The 13,151-nt window shown below is 40.4% G+C and overlaps 1 protein-coding gene across 1 annotated transcript in view; it reads right to left on the reverse strand.

Annotated features, from left to right (window-relative positions):
• Nucleotides 1–10,204, reverse strand: part of LOC139720411 (prestin-like) — a 32,907-nt gene extending 22,703 nt beyond the window's left edge. The window contains exons 1-2 of the mRNA XM_071631775.1: nucleotides 9,750–10,204; nucleotides 6,986–7,122 (exon numbers count right to left, since the gene is read on the reverse strand). Coding sequence (XP_071487876.1) covers nucleotides 6,986–7,122; nucleotides 9,750–10,204 — 592 coding nt within the window. The remainder of the gene's footprint in view (nucleotides 1–6,985; nucleotides 7,123–9,749) is intronic.
• Nucleotides 10,205–13,151: the final 2,947 nt, after the last annotated feature.

Consider the following 13,151-nt stretch of genomic DNA (forward strand, 5'->3'; position numbering starts at 1 on the left):
GCAGGTGACTTCATCAACCGGATGACACATACGCTCATCCGGGGGCCCTCCCGCACACTATGTGTTGCCATGAATCCCTTGCGACTCGATCAGGGTCGAGGGTAATACGCCCTTGTCCGGTGGGCGCATGCAAGGTAAACTGCCGCCTTTACATATCTTCCTAGTCTCCATATTTTGTTTCGTTTTGTTCCATTTTTGTGTTACATTTCATGTATATTATTATTACACTATATTATCAGGAATTCATCACAAAATGACGGACACTGCACCAGTCTTGTAGTTCTGATGATTGTGTTTCTTTGTTTAAAACATGTCATTAACTAGTACAATCCCATGCCATTTTCCCGTTGGCTTGATGCAAAATTACCTTTGTTAGTTTGGGGCAAAGATCAAGTTAAAAGAACATTGATATACGTATACTAGTATATCACAAATTATCAAATACCAGTAACACATCCGTGAGTGCTTTTTCAATGATCTGGTAGACTCTACACACCCCAACCATCTTTCATTTGATACCATACAAAGGAGATTACGTCGTATACTTTTAATTTGAAACTTGCCACGTCTCTCTCCAACTTGCTCCGTGTTCCACAACCTTTTCCGTCTTTAACTTCTGCTATCAACCTACATTAAACCTGAGTGTAACTGGCGTCAAGGCGACAGCTAATGCTAATCAGCTCTTACCGTTTATCACAAAAGACATCTTGCGCAGCGGATTGGATAAAGATGTGGTACAAATATAGAGTCATATCACGAAATCCACCCCCGCGTTTGAAGTGGATTTGGAAAGGAGTGGATTCGCATCTCTGTCAAGCAGGCAAAATTTCTGCATCAGTATGTTTGTTTGACTATCTTTTGTTTGTTTGTTTGTTTGTTTAGCAACACTAATTCCACGCAGAAGAAACAGATATGTTAGTGGCGAGAGATATGGGTCAAGGAACAACGAATTACTGTTTATACGGGGATTACTATTTTGACCTAGATATTGTCAGAGATATTTTCCATTGTTGTTGACCAACCTTGCCAATTGAAGCAATAACCCACTTCAAACCCGCACCTGTATTCTAGTTTATCTTCCACACAGTTCTAAATATATCGACATGCATGTAAGACGAAGTCCACACTTTTCGTGATATTTTATACTTACAAAAAGATACCCCCCCCCCCCAAAAAAAAAAAAAATGTGGTTTCAGTCACCAGTTAAGGGTGATGGAGGAGCTTGGAGTGATGAGGATTAGAAGGATAAGAACTTCTCAACTGAAAAGTCTCGCTTTACCAAAATCACCAATAATCTCGATAAGGTTTCATTTAATAGAGGAATCGCTGAAGTTCATGATTTTCAGTCAAATCCAAGCCTGGATGTAGTGATCAGACAGGAATGACGATGGATTAATTGGGCGCAACACAGGCAGCTGTCTCTGGCGTGACTTTAATCCATCACTTGTGGTTTTTACCACAACTTCCTGTAAAATTATATGCATGCGTTTATTTATAAAGTAAAATAGTTTTCTTTGCTTTTGTATTCATAGCTCTGTTGATAGCTGCTAGCCATGTCCGACTTCGATCTATCATTTTGTGAGGTTGTCATCACAAACCATAATATATCAGGAGAGTTGAAGTTAAGAAACTGTTCGAAAACATTTTGCGTCATCAATGTGAATTATTGAACATTCTGATAGAAACATTGATACCTTTACATTGAATTTTGGTAAAGGCTGATTGAGCATATCTAGAACCAAACCAGTATTTCTGTCGTGATCCATCTAGTTTCATTACCACTGACAATTTTATGCCACGATTCATTACTTAATACGTAAGATTTCACAATTTTACAATTTACATTACTACTTAAAAGATATTACCACTCAAACTCTTGGGTTTACATACATTTGTCAAGTGTACAATCAGTAGATGGACCTCCATCTTTTTCTCGAGTAAGTATGCTGGACATCGGAGATGATTCTACCTCGTTGGGATTCGCCAAGTCTGAATGTCAATCATCGCTGCAACAACTCTGATCTACTTTACTGAATTACGAGGAAGGATATGGGCAAATAAATGGTAATGGAATGTGATAACTCCTCAAAAGCAAAAGATTCTCCCGGATTTAACGATTATCATGTGCAAGGTTGGAAAAAGCGGAGTGAGAAACTAGGCCGATTTGCCTGGGCTAAGGTCAGAAAAAGCAGTCGTCTGCAAACGATGAATTTGGAGTTTCCCTGTCCGCACTAATGTGAAGCTCTGTTTTTGATTATTACCCTCCCGTGTCGGTAGACAACCAAAAAAAAAAAAAAAAAAATGAAATAAAAATCTCCCAGCATGACAAAATAGCTTTACTGTGCTACAACGATTGAAGCAATTGATGTGTCATTGATAAAGTTTAGCGCTGTATCCTATAGCATACACGCGATTGTTCTCTGGGAAAAGATCGCTATATAATTATGGACCTCAGAGCAATTCTTCTAACGCCCAGGAGTGTTGTATCTGCGAGTGGCTGTTCAGTTGCTCTCGCCCTACGTTAAAAGTCATTAAACCTTTGACACTTTCTGTCATATGACGCACTCATGTCTGAGTTTTTTTTTCTCCCCAGGGTGTGGCATCTTGCCAATTGGTTCATCTTTTGGCCCATACTCAAGGTTTGGGGTCTAATTTTAAAATCAAGGTGAAGGCAGTCAGAGTGGGGCCACCTCATCAACAAGGAAGGCATGATTACGCAACATGGTGTTCCCCTGTCAGTTAAATTACTGCATACTTGGCTTGCTATAATTGGCTTGCTATTTCGTCAAGTGAAAACAAAAAGTAGAACTGTATAGACGTTATTATGATTCGGTCAATGAAGCGACTTAATCATCACTTTGATGTAGGCGTTTTTTTTTTTTTTTTTTTTAATTGAACACCCTTTACCTTTGAACAGAGCCAAAGCGATTTCAATGTCTTCACATCGCATTGAAATGATCATTTTGGAACCTTAACTATAATGGAGGAAAGATAATGTTGACACTATGTGCAAAGGTGTGTATAGGCGAAGGCCCATGACCTCTTGCGCTCTCTTCACCTGAAAGGAAGATGCCCCACCAATGACAAGGAGGGTGCTATTCTCACCCTATTTGTGATGCCCGAGTGTCTCTGAGGTCAGCCCGTGGAGTCCGTTTTGACGGCTGCACGTGACTGCGCCCGAGGATGTCGGCTTCTGGGAGGATATTGGATTAGCGTTCACTGTATAAGATGAGGGCCATTCTTTTACTTTTTGACCCCTCAAACAGCATTGACCTATATGTTTCCATTGCATTGGCAAGGGTATCCGTCCCCACCATCATTTGGCATCTCATCCGAGACATTGTCGGTGTGAGTTTATACGTCACAGGCACAACTGATGTAAGCGACGCCTTACGTACTTCCGAGTTATGAAAATCTTCCTTTTCGCCAGAATGGGGTTGTTTATAGCGATTAAAAAAAAAAGAACCGCACCTTTGACATTCTTTTATCTTTGGTTTCTTGGCATCTAATTCAAACTACGACAAACAAATATGAAAAAGCTGCTTATCTTCTACATGCAGAGTGTTTGAATGGGCGTGCGAGTCGCATTGGCGAAAATAGAATTGTCATCCAGACACAAGCACATATTATTTGAAGGAGTCTACCTGCCAAGAAATAATCGTGGTTCTCCTAATAGTGCACACATGCGAGAATTTGTACATGATGGATGTCCCCCCCCCCCCAAAAAAAAAAAGGCGCCTTGCCACAATTTGCACTAAACACCCTATTGTGTAGTTGCAGCCCTTTTTACATCATCTTGGTGCCTCACCACTTTCGAGACTGCATATCCTGTTCAGTAGCGACACGCTTTTCATATTTCCTGATCAATTTTCTGCAACAGATAGCCCTACCTTACAGAAGTGGGATGTCTGCTACCTGGTGGAGACAAACCACCCCTGCGCGCACGCTCAGGGCCGCGTGCAAGCTCTCTTGTCATCGTCCGTGAGCGGTGAATATGTCGGAAATAGCTGGGTCTTGTCATCTACAATTAACGTCGTGAGGCTAAAGGATTTTACCAATACTCTTGAAAAAATGAGAAGTTCAGAGTCACGTTATGGCCTCATCGACTACCGCGTGTTGGCCAGCTGCGACACGAGTCATGAAAGTGATTTTGTACGCGCTCACGCGTTTTGCACGTTTTATGTGTCCACCGGATAGAAAATAGAAAGACCCTGGTACAAAAGAGCCATGCAGTGCACGCATTTTCGATGTATTGATAATCAAAATTGAATGAATCACCATGAAACTGACAAGGTACGTGCACCTACTTGACTTTTCCTTGTTTAAACTTTCGTTTGTCTTACCTAGAAGTTTAAGAAAATTAATAACTAGCTATAATACCCGAGTGCTCTCGGACAGAGCAATGATGAAACGATCCCTTTTTAAAAGATTGAAAAGATTTGATGTATAGACACCTCTACAAAAGAATTCCGAAGAAAATAGCGTGGTTACACCAAGGGAAGGAGGTACCAGGCTTGCTTCGTACCTCCTAGGTTACACTGAGGAGCACATCATACGACGCAAAGAGGCAAGCTTTGTCATCTCTGACATTGACAAGTTACATAAATTCGTCTTTCCCCACCTTCCCCTTGATATGATCATACTGTAGGTCTTGCTGCATCAACATCTTTGGTAGATAGGACTAAACTTCATGTTAAGAGATCAATGTGACTGTGTGTGTGCGTCAGTATCGTTATATTACAGTGCATATATTTTGCCATTCTGTCTTTTGTTTCGTTCAGTTGTCAAACTGTTTTCCCTCGCCTTCTTCTGGACATATTCGATTTTTCATTCGTCAACCATGATGACTTGGGTTACTCTATATTTGGACTCGCCGCAACATGACTGTACCTCCATGTCGTTTCCGCAGTCCGTGGTATAAAAGGGAATCCAAGGAACTCAGGGGAACCACCTGCTGTTTAATGTCCTCTTTCAGGTTATGATTACGACGTCTTTATACTTCGCGGCGCCAAAGTATTGATGATGGTCACCAGGGGTGTAGATGAGACCATGGGTCTTAGATGGCGCATCCTGATGCACCATCACCACCCCACCTTTTGATGGTCTATGCCTATGGTAATCTTATAAGGGCACTACCTTGACTCATTTCCTGGAGAATAGAATGATTCGTGATCAACCAGTCACAGTGTTTGTTGTTTTTCCCGAAATATTCCCTTCTAGCTTACCCATCTCGTCTCCTACAAATGGCGTTGGTTTGACCTTGTCAGATTATCACCCCACTTACTTATCAAGGTAGGCCTATACGATTGTTGGCTTCGAGTTGCTATTTTTAGTTGGTATTAAGGGTATGACCAGGCACGTGGCTTTTAGCACCGCCCACCCGGAACCCACCTTTACAAAAGGAGCGCTCCCATACTCGAAAATATCCTCGCTGTCCGCTACTTTATAGAGGGAACGACTTAATCTGGCATTATCACATCCTACCAACTTCAGACTTAGGACAGGGGATTGAGCCTCGTTGGATCTTGATCCAGAAAATATCTTGGCGGCCCCCCTGATGCTAAAAATATCGCGCTCAGGTTTTACATCCGTACCAATCTATTAATAGCATGATTATACTTGACAAACACCTTCCAAGTGTCGTTTCCCGCAAGGGCTTACTAGATGACTGGAATCGAAAACCACTTCCGTTTCGAGAAGAGAAATTTAGATAAGCGCTCTTAACGCGATTAAAATCAGATCACTTTTAACTCTAATGTACTCTGACGAAATTGTCAATACTGGATGAATTTCTTTTCACAAATAACATTAATTCCCTTTCACAGTATTTACAAAAACGATTAATGATGATATTGCGATTAATTATGACCGTATTAGCAACACATCATTAGATGATGAGAAATTGTGTTAATACGTAATAAATACATGTCACATTCAGTTCACTGATACATAAAGTTGCATAATTGCATATGTCTTAACATTTATTGCAGTAATTTTTTTCTTTCATAAGAAATTGTTTAGCGCAATAAATCATCAGCCTCGTGCCATACGAGTAAATTAATGGCTCAACGGGTAAGTGTACAATGATAACACCGACAACACAAAAATGCGATTGTGAACATTTCAAACCTTTCATTCTGTCTTATGAAATGGAAGGATAAACATTGGCGATGAACAGTTTCTAAACACGTGTACTCCCTTTTCTCTCTATTATGTATATATCTATTCCCAGAAAATCAGAGAATGGAATTCCTGAAAACCTCACATGATTCCATTTCTTCCTGGATCATCAAGTTGTCGCTGATTTTAGAATATCGAGTAAAATGCAGGAAGACCACAAAGAGGAAGAAAGCGATCACACAAACATTTTCAGTTTCATTTGTCTGTTTTGTACAGAATAGGAGATGTTTCTATATATATGACTGTGATGCGATTCCCCACGTGAACATGCATTATTAGCAGTGATTAGACCTTTTAGAACTAACGAACAAACAAACAAATAAACAAAATCACGAAATGGCAGACCGCTGTGTTACATGCGCGTTTTTTTTTTTTTTTTGCACATGGTTAGAATTGTTACCACAAAATAAGGTGAAGAACGGAAATCTTTGAGAAAATGGAGTCTATTTGAACTCTCATGAGAGATGCATTAACCCTTTGAGGACGAGTCCCGAATATAGGCCTACTTGGGCAGGTGTCTATGGGTAATGTATGTTGTAGCAAAATCGACCCGTCCTCAATGGGTTAAGGGAGGTGTAACAGTGACACATTTCTGTTCCGAACATCTCTTCCATCTCCATCGCTGTCCATCGTCGCGATACGCGCTGCGCCTAATTCTACGTCATAATTATGACGTCACAACCGTTAGTAAAGTTCAATTCGATGGTTTTCCTCAACTCTACCCCTGCGAACTAATACACATCTCCCGTCTTTGGCCATGAATTCATATACTGAGTCAGCTGGTATGAGTGATGAGGGATCCTACCTTGAGGGATGTTGACGATCCCCATGGTGATGCCGGCGATGAGATCAGACGTTAGCCAGTTCCTGAACTTGTACGTTGGCAGCCACTTGAGGACTGGCAGTACCGACGTGATGAAGTTCTTGCCAACATCCGGGCACCTTGAGTGGATGAAGGACACGAGACATTATTTTCGGTCAAGCGTTCCTTTATTTCATGCAATAGCCACTTTTTTTTCGGTAGGTCATATCTATCCGGCGTCTCCTTCTTTACCTACTTTGTTTGTCTTCTGTTACATTATATACTTCTCGCCGTTTTCTCATGTATCATGGCATGAACACAATTGCAAACGACATTGAATAGAATTAAAAAGACCTTGAATGTTGAGGGTAATACTGATGTTAATCGCCGCTTTAAGACTCATCTGAAAGTGAATGTGAATGTTTCTGTTTAACACGTCATTTCAATTTCCAACCTGCGAAAGATAGAGATAAATCGATAATCAGATGTTCAGAAGGCGGGAAAGCGAGCTGTCACTATTTTTAGTCAGTGCCCTTCCTTTGCGACCCGTGCTGCGAGCGTCGAACGACCTTGGTGAGTCATCTTCCCCCACATTGTCAAGACTCGAAATTTCAAAGTTTTGCCCATGCGCCAAATGACACAATGGACACTCGTCTGAGGTTCTTTCTCAGCATTCACGCAAATGCCGCATCTTTCTCAGATATTTTCTCAGAAAATGTCCAATGAAAAACATAAACAAAACAAAACAAAAACTTTTCAAAACTATTCCAGGATATCAGAACCTTAGAACTTGATTTGGTATGGCGCTTCCATGGATAACTCTAAAGAAAAATATCATCATAGATCAAATAATTAAAACTCCCCAAAAGATTATTGTCACTACAGTTTTCGAGAATTATGTGAAACGAATAATGAAAAATCATTAACAAACGGTGAGATATCCCCACGCCTAAGAAAAATACCACCAGTTTATATGGGCTTGACCGTCAATCCTACGAACACGTACGTGTCTAGGATTCATGATCTTAACTTTTAACTGTTGTCTCACGTAGTTTTGAACTCTGAAATGAACGCCTATTTCGTAACCAATATAATAACCAATAACAAGAAGTTAATTAATATTTGTCTCGACTTTGTAACTGGATTTATATGAGAACAGCGCTCAAAATTCGACAATGAGCTAGTCCGTGAACCTCGTGAGATTTAGCGTGTACAATAATATGCTGATTGGATATAATATCCAAATGATATGACAATATATGGTACTAATCTTATCATGTGAAATAGTGACAACAGTAACTATCGCTAGCCACCACTGTATTTAAACATGAAAAAAAAAAACACGTTTTAGTGTCTAACATCTCTGAGGATAGGCATCTCAATTGCAATTTCCACCTTAAAGGCATGGTATAGTTTTGGTTGAGATCGGAATTCAGATTGCCAACTTTTTTTGTGTGTGAGATAATAGGAAACCTTTAATAAAATATGAAAGAGAGTACATCTTTATGAGGAAATGAAATTTTATCTGATAAAAATTTGTTTTAAAATGGCAGAGATATCCAAAAACAAAGATATCGTAATAAAAGGTGGAACCCACCTTTCATTGGGATGTGCACTTTGTTTCACTTTGTTTTTGGATATCTCAGTCATTTCAAAACCAATTGTCATCAAATAAACTTTGAACTACTCCTAGAATCGATTGGTCTTTGATATTTCGCAAGTAGGTTCTAATCATCTGGCGCAAGATTAAAATCTGAATCCTCCATCACAATCAAAACTAAACCATCCCTTTGAAGTCAATTGAGTGACTAAGATTGTCACAGTTCGTGTAAGCTGGACAAAAGCGGATGAAATTACATTAACTTGAATGTCCGTGACTCATCTACTATCAATTGCCTCCTGCCCGGAAGCCAGCAAAGAGTTCGGATGAAACGATTATCACATTGTTTATAAAGGATGCACCTCCATCTGCTCCCTCGTCAAGTTACCAAGCTCTTTCTTGGTTGTTTGAGTGTGTACTATATGAGATATCATTGGTATTCTTTGCCCTAAGGCATATGGAGAAATTATCGTCTGAGGCAAGCACCAACTAAGGATTAAGATAATCTGTCGATGTGCCTATCAAAATTGCCTTAAAATCTTGTACAAGTACTCCTAAGGTTATAATTTTATATCATCTGTCCATTTTGTCCTATTTTGCCCTGATATTTCACGATCTTCTGTTCTTAACCTATTCTACGTTGTAGGGATGTGGCCTTTTCGGTCGAAATCCTTCCAGAAAAGACAAGAACAACTGACGTTGAGAAAGCGGTTGAGGTTCCTGGATCGTTTAAGTTTGCTTTTTATAGCAGCCCCTGCAGTTTAATTTCTAGTCTTCTATGTACCAAGATGTACATTACATTTGTTTAAATTCTCATGTTACTTCGATTGTGCCGTTATTTCGTTGCTTGCATTATGCATGTACATTGTTTGGAAATAGAAATAAAAATGAAAATGATTGAATGAACTAGAACGAACGGGAAAAGAAATGTTAAATGAATGTTCTTCCAATATCAGAACCCTCAATTAAAACGTGAAAACATCGACCAACAAAAGGAATCTTAAAGAATAAATAATTTCCTCCAAATGTTTTGAGCTGAGTATGAGCCCTGACAATGTCAGAAATCTGAACATTCCTATAAACACTTTTACCAACAGTTATGCCTTCGAACATTGGTAGTAAATGTGCCAAAACAGATTCCTAAACTCGAACACTGATCTCTCTTACTTGTACTGCTGCATCTTCTTCTGGAGCTTCTGCTTCTTACTTCTCAAATCTTCACTCCGTGGATACCTCGCGTTGAAGTCGTCGTTGGTGTAGACATTGCGTTCGATTTTGATTTTCAGACCACCTCCATAGTTTGGACGAAGTAAACCTCCACCACCTCCTCCACCACTACGACCTCCGTTATCACCACCGCTCCCTCCTCCTCCTTCTCCTCCTCCATCCCCATGTCCCGTTTCTTTGTTCCCGTCCTCACTGGGTGCTCCGGTAAACGTGACGATGGGAGGATTCAGGCCAATGTGATTGCCCTCGACATCACCATTGGGAACCGCTCGACCATCGTTGGCCTCAGCATTGACGCCACCATTTCGAAATTCACGGAAGTCGGGCAGGTCGCGAAAATCTTGCAAGTCAGCTGGTGACCGTTCGATCTTGATCGAAAAGTCCCTGTTAGACATTGTGGATCCTTTTTCCCCTTTTCTTCCTCAAGGGAAGAATGGCTCAGTCAGATAATGTTAATCAAGTGTTAAGTGTTGAGTTTCTTTTTTCAACAAACAAAGATAAGTCGAGGTACTTCTGAAGGAAGTAATGGAAAGATCCCGTACCACAGATTAGCGATCCAGAATAAGGCACTTGATTCGTCCAGTGAAGCTGAGTGAAGTGAGAGCAGTAAGGAGATAACTCGTTGTACAACCCCCAAAATGTGTTTGTGGAGGCTGTGAGCAAGAAAAAAACTCTCGTCACGGGGCCCTACGTCAAAGTCCCCCTGAAAGTTTAAAAGAAATGATATGATAAGATGGAGCTAAGCAAACACTCAGGTACGTCCTTACGGCTGCCGCTAAGATATGGCCCCGATAAGAACAAGAAGACGAAGACAAATGAACCATGGGGTTGTGGAGCGAAAGATCAGAAGGACGGTCGATGCTTAGCGAGCATGACGCTTTGAGTGGGTAACCCTCAAGTAAGACTTATCTGCTCTGGAAGTTTGAGTGACGGGTAGAAAAAGAAGGGAGGGAAAAAAGTTAGAGCTGGGATAAGCATCTGCAACGACGTCAGGTTTTAGATGAAGAGTGAATTCGTCTAGTTTTGTGCATGCGCAGTGATTACCTTGGGATGGGCTTAATTTGGGAGTGTGGTGCGCACGCAACGAACTCACACCACATGACGTGAAGGGACATCCGTTGTGGGTCTTACAATGGGGAGGAGGAGGTGGGGGGGGGGGGGGGGGAGAGCCAGTTTCTGACATGCCCAGATAAGTAACCCAGCTCCGATCAACTGCTGAGGCCTACAATACTCCCGAGAGGAGAATCCTCGTGATGGTGAGTTTTGTTCTGCGGTTCTGGTTGAACTTGAGTCAATTAATCTTGAGCTAATTTTAATCGCGTAGTTGATACAAAGTGCCTTCCTTCTTGTCTGCCACTCCTTATCATCTATCCATCCAATATGGAAGAGTCATCTCCTAACATAACACTTCCTATCTATCTCTCTCTCCTTCTGAAGCCAATTATGTATATTTCCATCTATCTGCCTTTCTCTACCAACTGTCCTCTCGTAGACAACATACATCAATTATTTTTCCTCATTAATGTCTTTTAATTCGACAGCGGAAGGCTTTGTGTCTCACATTCCTCCTTCTCCTTCCCGTTAATCTTCGTCAACCACTTGAGTTCGCTTGTGGGTACCACAACATTCCAAGCACATTTATGTGATTAACACAGTAAGGCCGTGGTTTCCTTCCGATGTTTCGATATACAGTGTATTCTTAACTTGCTAACAGTGAACGCCTCCTCAAGACTGTTGTCAACGTTTCTCCCTATATCCTTGACTCCTTACTAATATAATTATGCACTTTCCCTCTTGACGACCTAAATCCAGCCAAAAAAGAGAAGATAAATGTAGCATTTTCTGATGTCTTTATAATATATATATATATTACATATTTATGTAAGATAGATGTAGATGAATGGATTCGTATGCACGTTTGTGTGTCTGTGTGCATGTGTGTGCGTGCGTGTGTCTAAAGACATATGAATGAATATAATTAATACGGGCTATAACTAGGTTGTTTCTCTTTCCCCAACTGGTTTGATTTGAGAACCTTCCTTCCATGAGGAATTCGTATTCCTTCGTGACCGCGAAATGACCTATATATAGTTACTGTGAGCACGGGCATCAATAAACTGAAGAAGTAGGACACAACCTCCACTTTGTAATTTGGGATTTTTGTAAAATATTGAATTGGAAACAGTTCATCAAAAAAAGTTTGCGATGTTTTTCCAATGTTGACAAATTAGGAAGTAAGATTACTCATCTGGAAAGAATATTGTTCTTCTCTTTATTGTTTTGCTTCGTTGCTATTTGTGTGCTGTATATTAGCATAATATTATGACTCTTTCGATTGCATAGCAACTACGGGCATCATTAAGCGATGCGATGCGTGAAACACGCCCCCCCCCCCCAGCTATTTAGGGAGCAGTTTCTAAAATTAGCAGTGTATTGATAAATTAAGCATCATCGTCAGTATTTTCCGCAATGTAAGAGATATACAATTATTGTGTAAAGCAGAATAACAGCTAATAGCAGCAGTTGTATTCACAGGTGCCTATAGATGAAATAGTTGCAGTACCCGTACAGTCTAGAATTACCAGCATTATCAGTAGCATCATCATCATCGTTGTTGTTGTTGTGGTTGTTGTTGTTGTTGTTGTTGTGGTGGTGGTGGTGGTTGTGGTTGTTGTTGTTGTTGTTGTTGTTGCTATCATTAATCGTACTATCTACTCTATTTAAGCTTGCTGACTTACTCTTGCACTTTTTGAAAACTCATTCTCATAATGAGGTCATCCTTTCCGATCACCCGGCAAAACTCAGGTAACATTAATTTTTCGCCTGTGGTCTATCTCAAGCCTTGCGTGATCTCTAGCTGCGCGTGTGGTTGTTTATTAATCAAAGAAGACATTCAACTCAAGGACGTTCTACACACTGGTAATCCGAGAAAATTAGGCCTCTGTTGGGTTTCCTCTTCACCACTATAACATTGCATGCTAGGCCGGCTACCCTCCCTCGCGTTTGACTTTAGAAAAATAAACGTCGGTCTGCTTTTATTCTTTTTACCAGATCTGAAACACACTTAAAACACTGCATATAACACATAATTATCTCCAATTCCAAGTATATTTTGAAGTAATATGAAAATTTGTTTGCTTTTTTGTTTTGGACAGGTTGTTTTTACAAACTCTAAACTCGTTGTGGTATGTCAACTCTATCACTCCTGGTTCCAGCTTATAATAATATAATTATTCCTCAAAGGCTCCATTACATTAAATTATTCTGCCAGCTGTAACATAGTCGTTTGTAACTTTATATTTAAACCTTCCATCATTGTCTATGTAATCCCGTCTATTCAAT

The sequence above is a fragment of the Diadema antillarum genome, unplaced genomic scaffold (assembly GCF_040938485.1).
Source record: "Diadema antillarum isolate AM-2024a unplaced genomic scaffold, OU_Dant_1.0 scf00000011, whole genome shotgun sequence".
Lineage (NCBI taxonomy): Eukaryota > Metazoa > Echinodermata > Echinoidea > Diadematoida > Diadematidae > Diadema > Diadema antillarum.